At 49.6% G+C, this 23,919-nt stretch overlaps 1 protein-coding gene across 6 annotated transcripts in view; it reads left to right on the top strand.

The window, feature by feature from the left end:
* Positions 1-915: 915 nt before the first annotated feature.
* Grid2ip (Grid2 interacting protein) overlaps positions 916-23,919 on the top strand; it is a 33,523-nt gene continuing 10,519 nt past the window's right edge. For 2 of the 6 annotated variants that reach the window (XM_078023619.1, XM_078023618.1), the window contains exons 1-8: positions 916-1,311; positions 7,217-7,371; positions 15,525-15,773; positions 15,981-16,066; positions 18,399-18,468; positions 18,878-18,972; positions 19,261-19,444; positions 23,018-23,172. In XM_078023619.1, the coding sequence (XP_077879745.1) occupies positions 916-1,311; positions 7,217-7,371; positions 15,525-15,773; positions 15,981-16,066; positions 18,399-18,468; positions 18,878-18,972; positions 19,261-19,444; positions 23,018-23,172 (1,390 nt within the window). Of the gene's footprint in view, positions 1,312-7,216; positions 7,372-8,321; positions 8,518-12,702; positions 12,870-15,524; positions 15,774-15,980; positions 16,067-18,398; positions 18,469-18,877; positions 18,973-19,260; positions 19,445-23,017; positions 23,173-23,919 lie in introns of those variants that run through there. The other 4 variants (XM_078023616.1, XM_078023615.1, XM_078023614.1 and 1 more) reach the window with 4 other exon arrangements.

Genomic DNA, 23,919 nt, shown 5'->3' with positions numbered 1-23,919 from the left:
TATGAATGGTCACCTGGGGCTTCTTCTTGCTCCAAAATTCCCCTTTGAAAGGGTATGATTCACACAGGACTCAGAAAGGGGATCTGGCAGATGGAATAGGTAATAAGAGGATGAAGTTGGAAGGATTGCTGAGAAAATGGGGTATGGAAGGCTGGGACTGTGGCACTGGGTTCTATTCTCAGCACCACATATAAATAAATAAAATAAAGATCTATCAACAACTAAGGAAAAAAGAGAGAGAGAGAGAGAGAGAGAGAGAGAGAGAGAGAGAGAGAGAGAGAGAGAGAGAGAAGGGGGCATGGAAACTAGATGTATCATGGAAGCCAGACAGTAAAGCCAGACAGCCCCCTGGAAAAGTGTGTGGCCTTGGTCAAAACACCAAGGAACTCAAATGAAGACATTCAGGGAGGGTTTCCTTACATGCAAAGGGGAGGGGGATGTTTTAATTATAAAATCAAGGGGTAAGGGATACATAGAGAAATGAGTAGATGTTTTCAGAGATCTCCCTCCACCTTGTCCCTTGGTGTCCTGGAGGGTACAGAGACAAGCAACCTGGCTCTTCTCTGCCCTTCTACCTAAAGACCATGCACCCCAATTACTACTGCTCCAACCTCCATCCACCATACTGCCTCTGTGTGGTCTGAAACCTGGTCTGTATCCATTAGACATCCCCATGGCCCTTTTTACCTCCCTCCTCTAACTGATCTCTTCTTGTGCTCCATTTTCTCAGCTACAGGTAGGTGAATGAATGGGGAAGGGGAAACACGCAGACAGAGAGAAAGAGGGAGGAGTCGGAGAAAAGTGGAGGCCCAGGATACTCCAGTCCTGTTCCCACGGACAGGGCCACAAAGAATCCCTATGCTGTCTCTCTCTGCTCCAGCAACACCATCACACCATCACACCATCACGGCTGCCATGCCGGCCACCAACCAGGGCTGGCCTGAGGACTTCGGCTTCCGGCTAGGTGGCTCTGGCCCGTGCTTCGTCTTGGAGGTGGCTGAGGGAAGTAGTGCACACGCCGGGGGACTGCGGCCCGGGGACCAGATTCTGGAGGTGGAGGGGCTGGCTGTGGGCGGTCTGAGCCGTGAACGCCTGGTGCGCCTCGCTCGGCGCTGTCCTCGTGTGCCACCCAGCCTTGGTGTGCTCCCCGGCCCCGACGGCGGCCCGGTAGCCCTGTCCGCAGCTTTGCGGGCGCCGCGTTGTGGCCGTGGCCTCGCACTGGGCCGTGAGCTGCTTCGCCTGGCCGGCCGCAAGCGCCCAGATGCCGTGCACCGGGAGCGAAGGCGCAAGGCCCAGGAGTTCAGTCGCAAGGTAGGGCGCGGGGGCGGGGCTAGTAATAGGGGCGTGGAGGGGCGGGGCTAGAAATGTGGGCGGGGCGGGGGCGGGGCGCTGGACTGGTGGGGGTGCTCTTGCCGAGGAAATTTAGAGAAGCAGGTTTACCATAAATAGAATGATGGTCAAGACTGAGGGCTCTGTACCTAATTTTGTAACTTTGTTCACTTGTTGTATGGGAATCATTTATCTTTTTTTATTGAGGTACTATAGGTGTAAAGAGCCATATATAGATATCTATCTATCTATATCTATCTCACACATCTACAGACCCTTGTAATCCCCCCTCATCAAAATGTACAAAAATTGAGATCAGATGAATGCAGGCTGCAGGATAATTCCTTCAACCCAGAAGGCTCCCACCTGACCCTTTCCCTGGCTCTCCTTCCTCTCAGAGGAGCTGCTATTCCACAGCCATCATTATAATCTTGGCTATTTGTGAACTTCATATAATGGAATTATTCAGCAGGTACTGTTCAGTGCCGGCTTCTGTTGCTCAACATTGTATCTGTGACTTTCATTCACACTTGGGTGGCAGAAGATCTTTTTATTGTTGGTGTTTTTAAAAATAGCTCCCCCTGACTTTGCACAGCAGGCAGGATGGCTGGTTGGCTGCAGGACTCCCCCACCCCAACCTTCCAAAGGCATTTCCTGCCAGACTTTAGCACAATAGGCTCTGACAGGTCACAGGTGGGGAGTTTGAGTGACTCTGAAGACTGAGAGTTGAGAACCTGGAATGATCAAAGCCATAAAAGGAGCCCAAGTCCTGAATTACTTGCAGGAAACAGGGAGTGGCCAAAAAAGAGAGAGGGAGGCCTGTCTCAGAGACCTAGGGCTGAGAAATGGAGGACAGATCGGCAGGGTCTCAGTACAGCAATACCCTCAGGCCATCCACTTTCATATGGCTGTTCTCCAGGACTTTTAGTAGTGGTCCTTGTTTAGCTAAGGCTCCAGCAGAATAAAGAGTGAACCTAAGTGTGACCAGGAAATAATCTGGAGTTGGGACATTCCACTACCACCCCCACCTGAAGCTTACATCCCACCTGGATGCCAAGCCTGCTACTTACTGGAACAAGTTACTTACTGCTTATTTACTGGAACATCTGAGTTCATGGATTTGTTCTCCATGGAAGAGGAATTGTTCAGTCCTGCCCTTGGCATGGCCTGGGTCAAGGTTTAGGGGGCCCAGGAAATTTGGAAATCCTGTTGGAGCTTGACTGTTGCAAAAATGATTCCCAGTTCCACTCCTTAAGTATCACATTCCCTCGCCCTTACACACACACACACACACACACACACACACACACACACACACACAGAAGCCTTCTCCAGCCTTCAAGCTTGGTCCAGTCCTCCCTACTTCTAAACTGACCCCCCACCTCCAGGAGTCTTTTCACTATCATGTACCCTGGCATGACCCCTGCCTGGGCCCTTCAACCTCTGCCATCTTGACTCTCTGGGCTGGTGGTATAGCTCAATAATTAAAGCATATACTTAGCATGCATGAGGCTCTGGGTTCCATCCCAAGCACCACAAAAAATTTTTGTTTAAGTTGTGTTTTCTTCCTATACCCAGGGAGAATTCTGCTGCTTTAACAAACAAAATTAGCATCTTGGTACCTTTGCACTATGGTTTGCTCTACCCACACAAAGTCCTCTAAGGGTTCAGGCAACTTTCCAGAGTAGCTGATGTCCCCATCTCAGTGTGAAGCTTTTTTAGATTCCCCCATCTCAGTGTGAAGCTTCAAGTTTCCTTGTGGAAGAAGAAACATGCATGGGAAATTGTGTCTTGGCTCTTAGAACTGCATGGTCCATCAATACTCATTGGCCAGAATTGGTTACACTGGTGCTCCTCAAGGATGCTGGGAAATGTAGTCTTTTATGTGTCCAGGAAGAGGGGGAAGATCTAGAAAAATTGATAAAAATTAATAATGTCTGCAACAATCCCAGATGGCCTGTCAGAGAACAAAGTCTTGTCCCAAACACCACTTATTTCCTGCAGGGTTAGAAGGGGACAGACTCAGAACCATGGCAGGGTACAGTGGATATGCAGATCTGGCCAAGAAGCAGGGCTGGCTAAAGTGGAATCTGTCATGCTGCCAGGCCAGCTGAAGTGGGTTTTCTGACAAAAAAAAAAAAAAAAAAAAAAAAAAAAAAGGAGAGTTGTGGATCATAGTTAGGGCTCCCCCCAAATCCTCAGAAGCGAAGTGTATCCCCCCCCCAAAAAAAGACTTCCTTCCGAAGATGAAGGGCCTCTGCAGAGCCTCCGCCAGTTCTCAATAACCAGCCCCCTGGGTGCTCTTCAGCACTCTGCCTGCCCCAGTTTTTCCTCCTTGAAGTAGCTGATATTTAATAGAAAATCCATTAGTGTCCCGTGATGGTGTCTCATGCTTAGATGTAGGTTGGGAACATCTGGGTAATAACTGACACCAAAACTGCACTGTGGCACAGGCCCCAGGAGGGGGGGAGTTATTTTTTCCTCTTTCTTACATAAAATATCTTTGCAGCTAGCCATGTTCTCCTTTGAATTGAAGCTGCTGCTAACTTTGATTTCAAACCAGCAACCTCCCCAGCGGGACCAGTGCATGGGAGGTGGGTGCCTGGTGCTGTAGGTGCCCTATCCACAGGTCAGCTGAGGACCTGCAGGAAATGCAAAGCATTGCTGCTTTTTGGTTCAGTTCCATGAACATGCACTAGTGCCTTCTCTGTGCCAGGCCCTGTGCTTACAAGCTGCACAAAAGTCAGAAAGAGAGTTACCTTTATATGGCTGGTTGGCTATGGGGAGCGTGGAGTGGGGAGACAGACAGTGACATGCACAGACTTGTGGTGTGAATTTTCTAGGATTTGGACAAACACAGAAGCTTCTACTTGGATCCCTGAAAGACCACTGTTAATACCTACTCATCATCTCTGGTGTCAGGCTTTGGAAAGCCTGTCTTAATCCCTTGGTGGAACCATTTAGGAAGCAGTCAGATATATAAGTTCAAGAGCAAGCCCTAAGTGGAAGATCAAGATATCATTTACCACGAGGGGTCCTTAACCAGAGCAGAATCATAGAGTCAGGGGCAGACTATGGTGGTTACAGGTGGTGGTATGGAAATAGAACATATAGATAGCTCTGGGCTAGAAAAAGGAGAATGATTGAGTTGTGAGACCAGGGGTGAATTCATTCATTCATTCATTCATAGTTTTGGACATACTTGAACATTTATATAAGCTGTGGGGAAGGAGGCAGTAGAGATGCCAAAACCATGCATTTAGCTGTCATTGACTCTCAATTGTGCAGGACAGGGGAAGCAGCCATCACTCAGACAAGGAGCCTAAACTAACATTCCTGCAGGGAAGAGACAATAAGCAATTGGACAAATCAATACACAAGTGATTCCAGATACTAATAATGAAGTGAGGAAATAAATAGAGTGAGGGGAGAGGGTGATAGAGGTCACTTTGATGGGGCAGTCAGGAAAGGCTCACGGAGAGGGGGACTTTTGAGTTGGAAGATGAATGACAAGCAGGTCACAGGAAGAAAGGGTGGGAATATGGGGGCAGTGAGGTGTCAGTGGCCTGGTAGGTTGGCTTTTATCAAGAAGGAAGTTCTTAATCTCATAGTGGAGGGTTAAAGGGAAGGATGATGGGTCTGTTGGGAAGTTGGGAGGTGCATGTAGGGAGGTGGTACTGACAACCCCCATTCAGGCTGAGATTGCATCATGAGCCTCTGAGAGAGAGATGCATGGCTTGCTCAGCCATCCATCCTTCCTTCCTGTTTCAAGATCAGCTCAAGATGTCAGTACCCCAGAGACATACCAAACTCTCCACTAACAAGAGAGGGCTCTCATGGAGCATGTACTTTAAATGGATAAATTGTATGGTATGTGCACAATTTAATGGTTTTTAGTATGTTCACACAGTCATGCAATCACCATAAGAATCAAATTTAGAAAATAGAAAACCTGGCACCCCTTAGCCACCACTCCACATGTCATAGTTTTCAACAAAAGATTGAGAGCATCAGTTCACCATTATCACTAGCCAGAGAGTACCACACTGCATCAAATCTAAGGGGTTGGGGATTTAGCTCAGTGGCAGAGTGCTCCCCTAGAATGCATGAGATCCTGGGCTCACTCTCAGCACCAAAAAAAAAATCTAAAATTCAATGCACAGTTATTATTTCATTTAATACTAAGAAACAAAACTCTCACTACTTAATATGACACATGCTTCCTTATGACCTTCTTATCACTTAATATAGTAGTTATCTAAAGAGCTCTGTTAGATTTATTTAGACATTTAGTACCGGCAATGCGTATAACTTAGTGGAAGTAAAAATATGAACACCTACGACTTTCTCACAAATGCACAGGAATAATGACTAGCAATAAGACACATCCTGATTTCAGAGATGTTCAAGTATGAAAAAATTCTCACCCTAGAATCAGTGATACACAATGTTGATAGTATGGAGGGTACTGACTACAGAATAATGGGAGTTGACTCCATCAACAGGCAGAAAAGAAGTTTGTGGGAGTGGCAGTTCACAGGATCAGCTTTGAGCAAGCTTAGAATCAAGAAAGGATTTCCAACCAGGAACACAGCTGTCCTAAAGCACCCTTCAGGAGAATCTGCTCAGGATGCACTGTGGAGCTCTGTTATGCCCTGAACAATCTTTGCATTTCTACATCACTCCTTCAAGAGCCAAAATCCTGGCCTCCAACCAGCGAAGGGGCCTCTGAGTGGCCAAAGCTGCAGCATAACCACCAGGATCTTCTCTCTCACTTAGTTTGGGGTTTCCTCCCTTCTTGGCTGGATAACCAAGAAACTACAAATATAACTAGGTGTGGTGGCACACGCCTGTAATTCCAGGAGCTCAGGAGGCTCAGGCAGGAAGATTGTGAGTTCAAAGCCAGCCTCAGCAATTTAGCGAGGTCCTAAGCAATTCAGTGAGACCCTGTCGCTAAATAAAATATAAAAAAGGTCTGGGGATGTGACACAGTGGTTAAGCTCCCCTGGGTTCAAACCTGGCACCAAAAAAGAAAAAAAAAAGAAAAGAAAAACTACAAATATCCCCCATATGGATGTGCTGCAATTATTTAGGCCATATTGTCAGATATTTATATGGCTCCCAACATCTAAGTATGATAACAATGAGGAGGTAGACCTCCTCACTCATACATCATCCTGCATTTGTCAGGACATAACTAGGATAGATTCCTAGACATCAGGTCATTGGATAAAAGAATGGGCCTTCAATACACTTAACAAGCTACCTTCCAGAAACATTGTGTGCATTTGCAGGCCCATTTTCCATGGATACGCGCTCCTCTGAATAGATGTGCCTTGGTTAGTATTAGCTGATTTGAGCACAAAGAGAAAGAAAACAAAAGTCCAAAGGGAGAACTGAGGGAGTCAAAATTCAGGGTTAACAGTACACTCCACTACGTTTTTATGAAGCCAGAATGTTCTCTGTGGGATCTCTCAGCAAACAGCTCAGCGGAAGAGAACATAGTATTATAATAATAGTAACTAGCAATTAGTGAGTGCCTGGCACATTTTTCAGCTCTTGTATTAATTCCTTTGATCCTTAGAATATTCATTAGAATAGTTGTCCCTGGGTTTGAACCCTGATCCCATAACCTTGCAACCCACGTTGATTCTATGACCTGTTTTGCCCACAAATTCCTTTTCTGAAGTCACTTTACCTCTATCAGTCTCAGGGTTGTTTTGTTTTGTTTTTAGATGTAGAATGAATATCTAGAGAAAGTTGTGAAGTTTAAAATGATGATATAGGCAAAACTCTCTCCATGTCAGCTATTTTGTGGAAGCAAACTGAGAGAAGAAGACAGAGGTGAGTGATTCTCCCTGGTTCTACCATGAATCCCTTCTTGCAGGTGGATGAAATCTTGGGGGACCAGCTGACTGCCAAGGAGCAGGTGTTTGCGGCTCTGAAGCAATTTGCAGCTGAGCCACGGGTAGATGACCTGGTGTGGGCTCTCACCCTGGCACTGCCCCGGGAGGCCCGTGGGCCACTCCTGGAGAACCTCAGGTGACTCAGTCAGGTGCAGGGTGGGTGGGGAGGGTAATTTTCAATCAACACTGTCCTCTTTACCACCATCCTCCTGAGCACCCCACCAACACAAGTGGCTCTTGCACTGGCCACCAACGCATCTGCAGCCCAGAACAAGGGTAGGCTAGTCACCCTGAAAGGCAACCAAAGAAGGTAGCTATTGGCTCTGCTGGATGCCAGGACATCACCTTGTGTGAGTACAGGGACTGCCAACTGCTAGGCTGCTATAGGCCTCAGAGAGGGCTCACCTCCTGATAGAAAGCCACAGATGCCCTGCTCCATCCCAACTCCAGATGGTGGAAATCTCCAACAGGATATTGAGATACTCCCAGTTCTTTACTGAGGCTGAGCAGAGGCACAGTGGGAAGGCAGGAAGCCTTGGACAGTGCTGTGTGGATCTGGACACCCACTCTCAATCTTGCAGATGATGCCTGCTCTCTGCCCTTTGACACCTTTTAATGATGATGATGATGATGGTGTGTTCCAAGGACCTCACCAGGTCCTTGATGGACACTCTTTTGCTGAATTCCCCTGGTGCTATTATTAATCCATTTCACAGAGCCAAACTGAGGCTCAGAGAGATTCAGAGACTTGCCTGAAATCACACAGCAAAATAGTGGCAGTCCCAGGACCCTAAAGCTAGTCTGCTGTTCACTTTCTGCTGTTCTGTTCTGCTGTGGACTCACTGTCTAAATTTGTTTGTCAGGAAAAAAATAAAATAAAATCCTGATGGGTCCTCATCTGGAGTGACCCAGATGTCCCATAAATCTCCAGATCCCATCTCTTTGATTGAGGGTCTCACTGCCTGCCCAGATTGGATCAGGCTCCCTCTGGGGCTTTCCCCATCCGGATCCTGTGGGGCATTCCCTTCAACTCCCATCTTATCGCCCATCCACCCTCACCCTCTCCTTCGAGTCTGACTGCTCCCAGCCCTCGGGGTTCCAGGGCTCAGCCCGCCCCATCCCCTGGCTGCCATTCACCCCGCAGCCTGCCCCTCCCTGTGGGCCTGGCCAATGTCAGGGACCGGGCTGGCCACCCCCCGCCCCCACGAGCCCCGGCGCAGCGTCTCGGCTCTGCAGCAGAGCATAGGAGGCCACCGAAAGAGGCCACCATGAGCTGCCTGGGGTGAGTAAGGGTCCTGCTCCTTGCTGGGAAAATTCAGAGAGGAAAAAAAGAAAGTTCTTTCTAGAGCCGAATTTGCCGCGGAGATGATGCACAGGCGCTGAGAAATCCCTGGGGAGGTGACGGATGAGCAGCCCCCCGCCCCGCCCCACCAGGGTTGGGCTGGCCGGAGAGGGCTCAGGCGGCCTGCTGTCCCTTGGGAAGTTGGCACGCTTGTCCCCAGGCGGCCAGCAGCAGGACTCAGCTGGAGGCCCTCTTGGGTCCCCTCATTTCCCTCGGTGCTGCTCGGCTAGAGTCCCCGCCGCTTCTCCCAGGACAGCCCCGCCCCCGACTTTCCGGATTGCTGTCCCCCAGCGACCCGCGATTAGGTAGCAGGTCAGGAAGGCGGGGCGGGGGTGCGGGGCGGTGGCTCCACTGAAATCCGCGGAAGCGGGAGCCCTGGACTCCTGGGATGCCCGGTGCTGTAGCATCCTAGGAGCTCCTGGGGCGGATGAAACAGCTGCCTGTATTGTCAGCAGGTGTCAAATGAGACAGGAAAATTGGCGAGGCTGCTGGAGGAGGGGGCGGCACCCAGCTGGGCTCTGCAGGGAGAGGGTTACCCTGTCATTAGGGCTTCAGCCACCGGTCCCCACCCCCACCTCTCTACTAGGGCTTCCAAACACCTCTTTCCCAGGTCTGGCCAGTTGCCACCAGCGTCATCTTTTACTGGGTTCTAAGGTGGGTTCTGGGGTCTTTGTGGAGATTCCAGGGCACTGCCTTCCTGGGAGAGCTCAGAGCAGACAGGAAGGGTCCAGCCACAACCAGCTGTGACTCTGAGGATGGAGTGCCAGCTCAGGGCAGACCATGGGCAGCTCATCCATGGGCAATCAGAGCAAGCTCCTCTCTGGAGGTAGCAGGTGTCAGGGCTGTGGCTCAGACAGTGACTTGGGTGGGGTGGGGGAGTTCTGGTGGTGTGTCCTTCGAAGTTGGGAGGAGAGTCCCCAAGGAAAATTTGTCATGACCAGGATGAGGGAGGTGTCACAGTAGCCCTTGGAAGTCGACTGTGCCAGCTATAAACCATCCAGCATAGGATTGGGGGTGGGGGGTGCAGGCACAGGGAGACTGGTCCTGCAGGAGAACCCACATCAAGGAGAGTCAAGGCTTAAATAAGAGGTTGAGCTGCTACAGGGTGATGGGTGAAGAAATATATATATATTTGCTTGTGTGTGTGTGTGTGTGTGTGTGTGTGTGTATACGTGCCAAGGCTCCACATGGAAACTAGAACCCAAATCAGAGGGGTGTGGCTTCTTGAGGGATGGTCACAATGGCTAAAAGACAAAATTTGGGAAGCAGGAGGAAGAAGCACTGAAACCATAAACCTGGGCCTTCTGGCATAGTAGCTACTAACCATATGTGATATATGGTTAGTAGCTACTATGCCAGAAGGCCCAGGTTTATTTAAATTTTCACTAATATTTGATACAATTTGAAGTTCAGCTAAGTCTCACTAGCCACATTTCAGGCACTACATATGATAGTTACATATGACTAGTGACTACCATTTGGGATAACGCTGACATAGAACACATCCAGGCTCCTTTGAAAAGCAGTATTTTGAGGTGCAAGACAGGTCTGTGGCTGCAATGTAAGCCGAAGGAGGCTTCCTTTATAATATCAGTTAATGCTGTGACTCAGAGCCTAATTTGGGTCTGTCCCCAGAGGGATCCTAGTCTGATGAAGTGATAAAATGACTTTCTAATTAGGACAGGCCAGGCAGTTGGAAAGTGTGAGATGGCCAGGAGGGAACAGGAAGGCAGTCAGTTGGGTGGTCGCTAGTGTTTCAGGGAACATTTGAGGAAGGGCGAGAGGTGTGTGTGAGAGTGGGGTGGAGAGGAAAGCAGCTGAGGTAGGGGAAGGAGCTGGAATTTGAAATCAAGACAGACCTGGAATTCCAGGTCCCCTCACGGTGCGAACTTAAACAGGTTCATTGACCTTTACAGTTTGTAAAATAGGTCTGGTCAACCCGTGTGTTTCCAGCAGGACTCTTGGTAGGAAACCGTAGAAATGAACCCTGCCAACTCTAGGCAGAAAAGGGATTAGCTGACAATCTGGAGGTGGGAGAGGGACCATCTGCACCCCCTCCACCTCTTCTTCAGTGACAAGTGCTAGGGACACCACAATATGAAGTTATTGGAAGAATTCTATGAGCTAGTGTTCGTAAAGTGCCAAGGCACATAGTATGTGATCAATTAATATTGACTTCCTGGGGGGGTGTCTCTTATCTTTTTCTTTTTCTTTTTTTTAACATGATCAGGTTTTTCAAGTATGGCACTATTGACATTTTCTCTGTCGTTCTTACAATTTCTCTGTTTTTGGCAGCTGCCCTGTGTGTATCGGATGTTTGGCAGCAGCATCCCCCTAGTTGCCATTTTGTGAAAACCAAAGATATTCCCAGACAGAGTCAAATGGCCCCTGGGGGAGGGGCATCATTGCCCCTTTGAGAACTATTGTCCTAGAATGGTCTTTGGGAACACTCTCTTGCTGAGGCAGGTACTTCAGAGAAGCCCAGCTTCTGTCACTTGTCCCCTAGCCCACATAAGCTGCCTTGGATTTTTATCAAAAGAACCAGCTGCTGGCCCTTCAGGGGCGGTCACTGTGCCTTTCCATAGACTTGGCCCAGAGGCAGTATGTCTGGAATCCAGCACAAACCTTTGCTCCATGCTTATATCTCTTCTGCCCTTGGCATGGTGGGCAGTTTTCATAGCCTTTGGATGTGCCTGGTTCTGGACCATTGCAGCTGACACAAAACAACTAGAAATGGCTCTGTCATGATGCCTGCCTGGGGAGGGTGGCAGTAGCCCTGCGGATGTCAGCAAATGGTGCTGAGAGGGTTACCAAACATTTCTCTCCCTGGCAGGGCTGAGGACAAGGTGTGGGGAGATCTTGGCTTGAGGAGTTTGGCTCTGGCTCCTGCTACTGCTAGGGAGCTGTGCAGCCCTGGGAGGTCATGGCAGGGTGGTGGTCTCACTGGGACCAGGAATGGGGGGTGGGACATGAGATGTGCTGGGTAGTATGGCCTGATCAGCTCTGCAGGTTCTTTCTTGTGGCAACTGAAGGCCAGCCCCTGGTGAGGTGTTCCTTTGAGGAACACAGAGGTAAAGTCCTGAGTTTCCCTACTCTGCAGTTTGAGCCTATTTGGGTGGTGTCTGTCTCCTGCTGAGTCAATGTCCCCCTTTGAGGTTGTCTCTGAGAAGCCCCCTTGAGGATGGCTTGGACTGGCTCCCTAGAATCTATCATTTCCACCCAAGATTTCCACTCAGATCCTGACCTCTCCAGCAGTCAGGACTCTGAGTCAGTGGGAATGATCATGCAGAGCAGGTCCTTGGCGTCCACTACTGTTCTGACTTTCAGGGAGTAGCAGGCCTAGAGCCAGGGGAAAATCCAGACCCTTCTCTGTCACCTTTCTCTCCTCCTCCTTAGCTTTTCTCTCAGCAGGGAACTGTTCATCTCAGGGAGACCTACTTCCTGGGAGACCTACTTCCTGAGTAATCCCCTCCTCACTTCTACTCACTCACCAAGCTGCAAAATCTTTACCTCCTCTGTGTTTTAGAATCTAGCCTCTTGTGCAATCCAACACCTTCCCCTGGGTCCCCTCCCAGCAGCATCCCTCTCCGGATGTACTAAAACTTCTGGCGTTCCTCACCTCCCCTTGAATCCATAAGCTCCCACATCCCCCTCCCATTATTCTGGGGGTGCTGTCTCAATTGCTGACCGTGATATTCAAGGTCTCCCTTTCCAGCCTCTTCTCCACCGCAGCTGACCTCTGGGTAGGAGGGAAGGGCTTCTTTTCGCTGGCCAACTCCTGTTGACCGCCCCCCCCCGCAGGCCCAGCGCAATGGCCACCACCTCCTGAAAGCCTTCCGTGCTCTACAAAAGGCAGATAAGGCTTTCTCTGAGCTGTCTGGTGCAGCTGGGTATTGAGGACTGGCCACCGTGCAGGGGGACAGGGTGCAGCGCCGGAAAGGTCGCAGGCGAAGCTCCTAGGGAGGGAGTAAAGGAGGGAGCCAAGGAGAGGCAGTACAGCACTCTCGAACTGTCCCCCAGCTCTCGCACCCATCCTCCAGCTAACTGGTGGGTCCCCAAGAGGGGAAGAGAGGAGAGGGGCGGGGCGGGGCGGGGCCACCGAGAGGAGGCGGGCGCCGGGCCGGGGCCCGGACCGCTCCGGAGGGGCCTTGCGCGCTCGCCGGGCGGAGGCGCGAGGAGTTGCGGCACCCTAGCTCGGTCGCGGGCTCCGCCACTCCCTGCCTTTCTGCACCTGCGGCGCCGCCGTCCGGGTTCCAGATGGGGAAGGACCAGGGCTTCTCTCGGCACTTTAGGTAGCTTCCCCACTGCGCCCCGCGCCCCCCTCCCCCAACTGTGCGCCCTAGGCGCGGCAAATTCGTCTGGGACTAGCCTGAAAGTGGGTGGGGCTGGGGCATTGAGGGGCTTCCCTGCCGTGGGTGGGTATCCACCGAGCTCGGGCGGAGTTGGGGGCTGGGGAGGGTGTAAATAAACTGGGAGGGTACTAGAGCGGCTAGGTTTGCGTGTTAGTTACCAAGAATTCGGTATGCAATCCTAGGAGTTGGGGTCGGATAGAAGAGCTGGGATTGGAAAGCCCTCTTTTCTTTTTCCTACACTGATGGAAGGAACAGGACAGGGAGCCGAGGCTGAGGTCGAGTGCTGTGGGTGAGAATCCAGCGTGCCCTGTCCCGAGTTTGGAAGGCACGACCTCTCAATTATAGCCCATCCCAAGCTGAAGCTACCCGGATGAACCAGGGCACCCTCACCCCAATCCCCACCACACCAATTCGCTGGCCGTTGATCAAGGGCAAGGTGGAGAAAGCTGGGTCCGGCCAGGGAATGTGGTGGAGAGAGAGGACCCAAGGGAAGCCCCTGGTAGCAGAATTGACCTCGAGTGCAAGGTCATTGTGTGGCTCTCAGGAAGAATCTAGGGACCTCAGAAAGGACTTCTGGCATAGGAGGGTCATGGGAATCCTGGATACCTATTGCCAGGCTGTCACAGTCAGAGGGGGGTCAAAAGAGTCAATTCAACTCCACTGCATGTAGCTGTGCTGAGTGGGTCAATTCATAGCAGCTCCAGGGGTGAATGGCCAGAGAGTAGAATGGATGGCCCACACAAGCCAGGGAGGGTGTCTGGCTCACCAGGCAGACTTGGCCTCTGACTCAGCCCCAAGGACATCAAGCAGTGAATTTGTCACTCATCCTTCTTCCACCTGTGCAGTGGGTGACTCAGTCTGATTCCCATAGTATGGAGGAGAGACTTTTCTACTTGCTGCTGGAGGGTGGAGCTGGGCTGGTCACCTGGCCCCTGCCCAGGCTGAACTCGGGAGCTGGGTGTGTAGAGCTGATGCCTTGCAGAGCCTGGAGCGGGAGCTGGACAGTCTCAGGCTTGTCATCTCTCCTTTTCCTGGGCATGAGGCATGAGAACTGGGAGGGTGTGGGGCTTGTGCAGGCCAGGCAGATGGAAGTGTCAGGCTCCAGAGACCTTGAGTGACCATCTGAGGAATGAGGCTGGGGCTCCAGATTTATAAGAATCTCTGCTGGTAGGTAGGAAAGGGCTCCCAAAAGAGTTGAGTAGGTCATTCATTCTGGAATATGCAGACCTGGAGCAGAGCTCGCTGGGGGACAGGGCCAGCTCACCCCCTCCCAGAGGATTTACTCCTCTTCCCTCCCACTAGGCAGCCTATTCTGCTTGATTGGCCTTATTAGTCCTGCCCACAGAGGCCAGGGGAACTGTGTGAGTGCCACAGAGCAACCTCAGAGGGTGTTCTTTCAGCTAGCCGCAAGCCAGTGTTCCCCTGTCTCGCAGCTCCCCATTATTCCCTTGGCACTGGCTTCTGATACAAAGAACAGGGAAGGGAGCCTTGGGATACAGTCAGGGAGGCCTTGCTGGTGTCAGAAGCCCCACCACAGTGCTGAGGCTTCCAAGGCTAGGTTGATTCCAGCCTTGCCTAGGGCCAGCTGTGTAACCCCGGGAAGTCACAGATCCTCTCTGTGCCTCAAAATCCTCTGCAGCCAGTTGCAAAGTCCACTAGGATGTTAGCTCCTGTTGTTACTTGGAGATGCGATTAAATCCTTGCAGACCCCCTGGGTCCTGAGTCCCTCCTAAATGTTGAGCTCATAGCTGAGCTACAGAACTAGCCCTCAGAGAACTGCCAGCCTCACAAGAGGAGAACCATGGGGGCCAAGGACTCATCCAGGGTGTGGACCCTGCATGGGGGTTGTGCTTTCTCCACCCTACATTTCCAGGGTGACTCCTTGGAAAGCAGCAGCCACAGGCCTTTCAGCTTTGAGCCTTAGTACCTAGCCAGCACAGATGGCAGGGACTCATTGAATACATGTAGGATTAAATTGAAGGGAGACCAGTGTTAGGTGTGGAAGGGCAAACCCAGTTTAGAAAGCAAACAGAGGGGACCAGGCAGTGGCAAAACCTGGATAAAAGCTTAGAGGTGGGACTAAATGTGGCATATATAGTGGTCCTGGTGAATTCTGAGTCAGCAGCTGGAGAGCAGGGCTGGACAGAGAAACAAGCAGGAAGACTGGAGGTGTCCTGAAGGTTGGGAGAAGTGGCCACTGCTCTTTTTCCAGCAAAGACACAGAGAAACAAGTAGTGGAGAGGTTGGGGGTACCTGGCAGGGGCGTGGCCTGGAGGGTCCAAGGGCATGAGATGAAGGAGTTGGGGAGACACCAGAGATGGACGAAGCATGCTAACTCCACAGAGGTCAGAGTAATGAGGGACAGTGAACATGACTTTCCCTAGGTGGAGCGAGAAGGACGCCACCCTCCTGGTGTGGCCCAGGACACAGGAGTGGGAGCCTAAGTCCAGGCACAGAGCAGGAGACTGGAGATTCCACCTCCATCCCGAGGGAGGGGCAGGAGAACTGGGAGTGGCATCTATCGGGGAACACCTTTGGGCCGCCATCGGGACGCGGTCAGGGGGTACACCCCGACTCTGCATTCCTCACCCGCAGGATCTTCATCCCCAAGAAGCACCGAGCGCGCTTCGACGAGGTGGTGTCACAGGGCCTGCTGGGCAAGTTGTGCCGCGCCCGCCGGGCGCAGGGCGCGCAGCGGCTGCGGCGGAGCCGCAGTGAGGAGAGACCCGAGCGCCTCCTGGTGTCCACGCGCGCCAGCGCCCCGCCGCGCCGCCCGGACGAACCGCCGCCGCGCAAGGCTGCCTCGCTGGTGGGAGGCCGCGCAGGCCCTGGGGGAGCGCGCAGGTACCCTTGGCGCGCGGGCCCAGGCACTGGACCCCTCTCTGTTGCGCCCTTGGGACGGGGACGTGGGCAGAGAGCACGGGAGGTGGACATCTGGGGGGACAGGGAAGGTTAAGAGGAACAAGACACGAGTTGTCTCCACCCTCCGAGTCCCTCCTCCCATAGCAGAGAAGGCTGCCAGTTTCCATCTTGGCCTTTCTTTCTTCCTAGGACTGTCCGAGTCTACAAGGGCAACAAGAGTTTTGGCTTCACGCTGCGTGGCCACGGGCCAGTCTGGATTGAGTCCGTCCTTCCTGGTGAGGGGTGGGCAGATTGTCCTTAGAGTCTCTAAGGTTCGGGATCCGTGAAAGACCCTGTTATAGCCCTTTCTCCCTTGACATTCTACCCCTGCTGCTCAGCAAAACCTCCCACCTCATGTCATATAACCTGTGTCCTCTGAATGTCCCAGAGTGCCAGTATATCCAAATCAACCAGCTATTTAAGATACTTGAGGCTAGAGGTCTCCAAGTTCACCATCACTCTAAGCCAAGTGATTCAAGTTCTTGATCCAGACCTTTCCTATGTCCAAAGAGAGGGCTGTGGACACTCTCTGGGACACTGGGGCAGCCAGGGCAGAGCTGGTGCTTGCCAGGCTGAGTCCCAAACAACATTCTCTGCTTAGAGAGCCCATGAGCACCTGCTAGCAAGTACGCTGCCATCTCAGGGCCTTGCCCACTATTCAGCCACCAAACTGGACAGACTCCCTTTTGTCTCCCACCAGCCTCCCCTTCTTGCTCCTGAAATTATGGCATCTTGAAGAAGGCAGAGCCTTTGCAGCGAAGGAGTCCTTTCCTGTCCTGTCAGTGGGCAGAGGTGGGGAGGTACTCATCCATTGTGGAAGGTGTCAGTGAGGCAGAAACTTCTGGCACTGAATTGAACTCTTCCCTCTTGTAACCCCTCCACAGGGTTGGGCCACCTGCTTTCTAGAGGGCTTCCTCTAGAAATGATTAACTACTGCTGTTTGAATGAGGCTGGTAACCTCATGCTTTTCCCATTATAGGAAGCTGAATGAATTCTTACACGTAAGTTTGCAGCTTACAGATGGGGAAACAGAGGCCTAAAGAGACCCAGGGAAATCAAGGACCAGAATGTGCATCCCTCCCTTCCCAGCACCTGAGCATGATGCTCCTATTGACACATCCCCACCAGTATCCCTGCTAATCCCTTTCTACACTTCCATATCCTGCATCTTCAGCATACAGATTTGTGAAATGGGAAAGAGCCTCAGTGCTTTTGCATCATTGTCCCAACCTTTTGGATCATTCTGAGACCTTCCTTATCCTGATAACTGGCATGCTGTAGTTCTGTTTGGATTTGGGCATCACTCAGTTGTTGACACAATGGTGTAGGAGAAAGGCCCAAGGCTGCTCCCTAGAGGGCTTCCTCTAGAAATGATTAACACTGCTGTTTATGGCTTTTACAACTGTTCCCCGCCCTAAGTCCCACTTTTCTGCCTTTCCCAGGTGTGTAAAGATACTTGGCCTAGGGCCTTGTTGAAATCCAGGTGTACTGGTCTCCTTAACTCAACCTCTAGGCTGGTAACCTCATGCTTTTCTTTTCATAGGAAGCTGAATGAATTATTTTGTGGGAGTTTTTACAGATGGGGGAACAGAGGCCTAAAGATACCCAGGCAAATCAAGCAACAGAACGTGGTGTCTTCTGGCTCCAGGCCTGGTGTGATCTTCGGTTCCCTGGGACAGCCCCCTAGCCCTCCCACCCCTTCCAGACAGGTCACATTGGTTTAATTACCAGCATCACTTTCTCCCCCTTTCCTATTCCTGGGAACAGTCCCCTCCCCATCCCATCTCTCCAGGAAATCTTCCCAGATTGTCTTTTTCCTCTCTAGACAATCTCCACAGCTTCAAGAGAGCATTACGCACAGTCTGGGATGGTATTTTATTTAGGCATTTATCACTTTCCCTACTTAGTTCCAAGTCAAGTTTAACAATGATGACAAATAAAGGAAGCGGAATGAGCAAATCTCTATCCATAGGAGCTGATTTTCCAGCTTGCCTTCCAGATGTTAGGTGACCTTCAGGGCTACCAAGACAGACAGCAAAAGTTAGCTGCTCCCATGTGTCTTAAAAGGCAGGTTTTATTGATTCAGGTGTGGCAAGGCCAGTGGGTCAGGAGACACTTGCCACTGGAATATCCTTTTGCCAAGACATATCCCAAGAGGAGGAGGTACAGGATGCCACAGGGGACATGAGGAGAAGTGCTGGGGCTTGTCGGAGGCTGACAGAGCAAGGGGAGAATATGAACAAGAGCCTTTATTGTGGTTTTCACAGGAAGGAAGGTGGGAGGCAGACTAAACCAACTAAGTGGGTGCCTGGCCCTGGTGTGATAAGGGCGGGTGGACAATGGCCCAGAATGAGAGAGCTCCACAGAGGAGGTGGTTGGGTGTGGGCTCTGGATTGGTTGGTCTGCATTCTTAGAAGTGAGTCACTTAGCAGCGCTAGTTTGGGTCTGAGTCTCTATTTCTCTCCTATCAGGAGAATAGCATCTGTCTGGAAGAGTGGGATGGATCCCCTACAGGGCCAGGGTAGGGCCCTGCAGGCTGACCAACATGCCCTCTCTTCTTGCTTTCAGGCAGCCCAGCTGATAATGCAGCCCTCAAATCAGGCGACCGGATCCTCTTCCTCAATGGACTGGACATGAGGTCAGAGACCAGTCCCGATCTCCTCTGATCCATTGGCCCTAGGTGTCTGTCCCTCTTCTACCTGGAACTCTTGAATCTATCCCTGCAGCTGGTCAACCAGAAAATGCTCCAGCTCCATACTGGGGACACAGAAATGAAAGGACCATCTGTGTCTTAATCTGGAGGGGGAGCTCTGTCTCAGAATGACATGGGCACAGCTCCTTCCTTGTGCTCAGGAAGGTCAGACTCAGGGCAGTAGCAAAGCAAACTAGCTGAGGCCTGGGGCTTCTGCACAGGAGATTGATGAACAGGAGAGGCAGGGCCTTGGCTAGTCCAGCTGTGGTCTGGCTGTGTGACTTCTACAGACAGGGCAGGGAGGGGGACAGGACTCACCCCTATCTGGCCCTCCTGGGCCATGTCTGCTTGGCAGGAACTGCTCCCATGACAAGGTGGTGTCCATGCTACAGGGCAGTGGCGCAATGCCCACGCTGGTGGTGGAAGAAGGGCTTGTCCCATTCGCTAGCGGTGAGACCTGCATGCCTCTTCCTTGGGTGGACCGTGATCTTCTCACAGACTTGCAGCTTCCCTTCCCAGGGCTGCCCAAAGGTGGCGCTACGGAGCCCCAATGCACAGCGACCAGAAGCCGCTCAAGGCTCTCCCTCCATCCCAGTCCCCCGCTGAAGGCAGCAGTGCACATCCCAATGCATGGCACTCCCAGCTCAGGAGCCATTGACTTCAGCTGCCAAAATAAAACTACACCTGGCTTGGGGACTTTGGGTCACTGTTGTTGTCACTTGTCTATGGCCCCAGCAGACTCCGATTCTATGGATTCCCCTAACCCGTCATCAGCGCTCACCTCCCTGCAGTGGGTGGCCGAGATCCTGCCTTCCAGCATCCGGGTCCAAGGGAGAACCTTCAGCCAGCAGCTGGAGCACCTGCTCACGCCTCCTGAGCGTTATGGGGTCTGCCGGGCCCTTGAGAGCTTCTTCCAGCACAGGTGGGCGAGCAGAGTGGTGATGGGAACCTGTTGTGGATGTGCCCCAAGTCCTGTGCAGATTCAGCACCCTGTTCTCGGAGCCTGAGCCTCCTCAGTTCAGCCTCTTCTTTTGCAGAGCAGAGTACAAGAAGGCAGTGGCTGGCACCAGGGAGATCAGGGGATGGAGTGTTGGTCTGTCCTAGAACAAACTCTGGTCTGACACCTCCTAGCCCCATAGCCTTGGGCAAATTGGCAGGACCCCCATGAGAGCCTCACTTGTCATGAGCCAGGCTCTTGGAGTGAGAGTGGGATATTTCTTTCTGCACCTCAGCTGCAGCAGACTGCATTGATCAGCCTTCTTGGCCCATGGGGTCATTATTCTGGACTGTGCCAAGCCTCACTTGATTATTCACTTTTTTTTCTTATTTTTTTGTTTTAGTTGTAGTTTTTATTTTATTTATTTATAAATAAACATTATATTTATTTTAGTTTTTAAATTTTATTTATTTATGTGGTACTGAGGATCGAACCCAGTGGCCCATGCATGGGAAACAAGCGCTCTACCACTAAGCCACAACCCCAGCCCTGATCTTTTGCTTTTATTTTGTTTAAACAATTATGGTAAAATATGATTCATGGCTAGGCATGGTGGTGCATGGCAGTAATCCCAACTATTCTGGAGACTGAGGCAGGATGATTGCAAATTTGAGGCCAATTTGAGACATTTAGTAAAATCTTGACTCAAAATAAAGTTTTAAAGGGCTAGGAATGTAGCTCAGTAGTACAGTGCTTACCTACCATGCAAGAAGTCCTGGATTGAGTCTCCAGTATCGTCAAAAAAGAAAAAAATATATATATTTCATATACAGTACCACCTATTTAAGTGTATAATTCAGCGGTTATTGTATTCAAAAATATATGCAACCAACATTACAGTCAATTTTAGAATTTCACCACATGAAAAAGAAACCCTGAGCCCTTTCAGTATGACATTCCTACACATGCTTATTTATTTCTACCCGCTGACCTTAAGCAACCACTAATCTACTTTTTTTCTTTATAGATTTTCCTATTCTGGACTTATATGTGAACAGGAATCATATAACATGTGAATTTTTATGTCTGATTTCTTCCATTTAGCATAGTAATTTCATACTTCATTCAAGTTATAGCTTGTACTTCATTCCTGTATGTATTTTGTAGTATGGATGCACCATGTTTTGCTCATCCATTTGAACATTGATAGATATATGTATTGTTTTTATCTTCATTCCTTTTGAGCTTTACTTTCTGTCCATTTTTAAATATCCCTGCTGTATACCAGTCTGATGAGTTTATTTGATTTTTTGTTTGTTTGTTTGTTTGTTTGAACGTGTTCTTGAAAACTGTGCATTGTTATCTATTATGGGTTTTTTTGTTTGTTTGTTTTGGTACCCGGAATTGAACCCAAGTATGCTTTACTTCTGAGCCAACTCCCCAGCCCCCCCCTTTTTTTTGGTATTTTATTTACAGACAGGGTCTCACTGATTTGCTTAGAGCCTCACTAAGTTGCTGAGGCTGGCTCTGAACTCAAAATCCTCCTGCCTCAGCATCCAGAGCCTCTCAGATTACAGGAGTGCATCTCTGATGTATTTTTCTTTTATATCATCATTGTGTTATATGTCACCTTCCATGTCTGACTACTGTGTTTAGCTCTGTCCATATTTACCTCTGTGCATATTTAATATTTGTTTATAACTTCAGTTAAGGTCTCATTGTTTACAACCTGATCCCATTTTATTTATTTATTTATTTATTTTTGCAGGGTGATATGGGCGATTGAACTCAGGGGCACTTGACCACTGAGCCACATTCCCAGCCCTATTTTGTATTTTATTTAGAGACCAAGGTCTCACTGATTTGCTTAGTGCCTCTCCATTGCTGAAGCTGGCTTTGAACTCGTGATCCTCTTGCCTTACTCTCCCAAGCCATTAGAATTACAGGCGAGCACCACCACACCTGGCATGATCCCATTTTTAAAGAATTTTTGGTTTTTCAGTCATAAGATAACATCTTGTGATTTAAATTTGACTCTCTTTTATAACCAATTATTTTGAGTGGTCTTCAAATATGCCTGTGTAGTTTTTCTGTTTTCACTGTAAATCACCTATTCTTATCCTTTATCCATTTTTGTTTTTGGCTCTTGTTGATTTGCTCAAATTTCTTGTTTATTTTAGTTACTGATCCCTTATTCATTTTGGACATTAAAAATATCTTCTCTCATTTGTTTTGTTATTGCTTCTGTTATGTCTAATATTATTGTGTCTAAGTTGTGCTTCTTTGAGCAGATATGCTTGATTTTGTATAATCGACATATTTTTGGTCTTATAGTTTCAGATTTTGAAATTTTAAGTCCTTTTCTGCTTCTAGTCAAAAGATACCCTCTTGCCAGGCATGGTCGCCCATGCCTGTAATCTCAGCAGTTCAGGAGGCTGAGGCAGGAGGATTACGAGTTCAAAGTCAGCCTCAGCAAAAGCAAGGCTCTAAGCAACTCAGTGAGATCATGTTTCTAAATAAAAAACAAAATAGGGCTGAGATGTGGCTCAGTGGTCAAGTGCCCCTGAATTAAATCCCCAGTCCCCTCTACCTCCCGCCCCCCAAAAGATATCCTCTTATTTTAATTTTTTTTTCTTTCACATTTTGGTTTTTCATCCAAACTGAATTTGCTTTTCTTTTCTGTGTGGTATTATGTAAGGATCCAATTTTTCTTTCCTATATAATGCTAGTCAATAATAAAATTTTTAGACATTTCAGCCCATGTGGTCCTCCTTCACAATTCTACTATAGCAGCCTAGAAACAGCCATAGACCAAATGTAAACAAATGGCTGTAGCTTTGTTCCAATAAAACTTGCTTTATAAACACAGGTGATGGGCCAGATTTTAGCTCACAGGCCATCATCTGTTAGTCCCTGACACAGTGAGTCTGTTTTCCCAATACACTCTTTATGTTTTAATCCATTAAGTCTCAAGTTTTCAATTCGGTGTACATTTCAATTAAATTGACACAGGTGCATTCAAATAGTTTGGCAATCCTAATCTAGAGCTTATTATACAATTCATTATCCTTAATGATGTTAATGATATAATTAACAATGTTAATGTGTATTATCACCAATCACTCATCTATTATTTTCTCAAAAGAATAGTACTCTAAAAACATAAATTTTTATTTCAAAGTTATTATAAAGTGCTGTATTTGTTGCTTAATGTTAGTTTTTTTTTTTACATATTCCATAAATGGCACAATAGGACATAATGGGTTAATCTTCACAGCCGCTCCATGATGTAGATGCTGTTTTTAATCTCCATTTTACAGATGAGGAAACTGAAACAGAGAAGTTAAGTAACTTGAGAAAGGTCTCTTAGCTGGCAAGCGGAGGAACTGAGATTTGAATCTCAGCAACCAGTGCTGAGATCCTTCCCATCCACTGTTGTCTTTCAAGGATGGGGGCAGAGCATGAGGGTGAATTCTGTGGCCTTGAGTGCCTTCTTTGGCCACCAATCCCTAGGGGATCCTCTGAGTTACGACTCCCTTGCTCTTGCACCCTCTTCAGGAACATTGATACCCTCATAGTGGATGTCTACCCTGTGTTGGACACACCTGCCAAGCAGGTCCTTTGGCAGTTCATCTACCAGCTGCTGACATATGAGGAACAGGAGCTCTGTCAGGAGAAAATCGCGTGCTTCCTGGGCTACACGGCCATGACAGGTAAAGCACCCCCTGCATACCCCTTCCCCTACCCATGCTGCCAGTTGCCCAGCCCACCAGGTGAACATTCAGACACCTGTTCCCACTTGTGAGTTCTTATGGCTGACCCAGCCCCTCTCACACCTAGATGTGCCCACATACCAGGCAAATTCATACCACACTTGGATTTGGTCTACACTTGGCCCTGAGCATGTACCTGCCCAGATTGACCTTCATGCTGCATGTACCGCATGATCTGAGACTTGAGAGGCTCCACCTAACCACCTGGGGGGGTCTCACCCACCACCACTGCCTACCTGGCAATTAGCCCACGAAACAATGCACTTCATGTTTGAAGCCATGTGAATGGAAAGGATGCCAGACCCTGTGGCTTTACCTGCTACAGGCACTCTGTACCCACAATGGCAGTCGCAAGAGATGTGCTTTTTGCTAGTCCTTGTGTGGCCATTATCCCTGGTTCCAGACATCCACAGTTTGCTGAGAAGGACTGAGAGTTTTAGCAAGAAGCTCAGGATCCAGGCTGGGCAGCAGATGTCTGCCTAGGCCTGGAAGTTTTGTTTCACCCTGAAAGCCTCTTTGTCTAGAAGTGACCAGCTTGGTTCAACCACAGGATGTTGAGACCCTGGAAGATTGGGGTCCTGAAAAGAGAGCCCATTTGGGAAGGGCTGGGGCCCTAACTCAGGCTCTGTCCTCAGGCTGACTACTGTGAGGTGCTTCTTTTGTTCACCTGGTTTCTGGACCCAGGGC

This window comes from Ictidomys tridecemlineatus, chromosome 10 (genome assembly GCF_052094955.1).
Source record: "Ictidomys tridecemlineatus isolate mIctTri1 chromosome 10, mIctTri1.hap1, whole genome shotgun sequence".
Taxonomy (NCBI): domain Eukaryota; kingdom Metazoa; phylum Chordata; class Mammalia; order Rodentia; family Sciuridae; genus Ictidomys; species Ictidomys tridecemlineatus.
The sequence above is the reverse complement of the archived record's forward strand: the minus strand, read 5'-3'. Positions and strand labels throughout refer to the sequence as shown.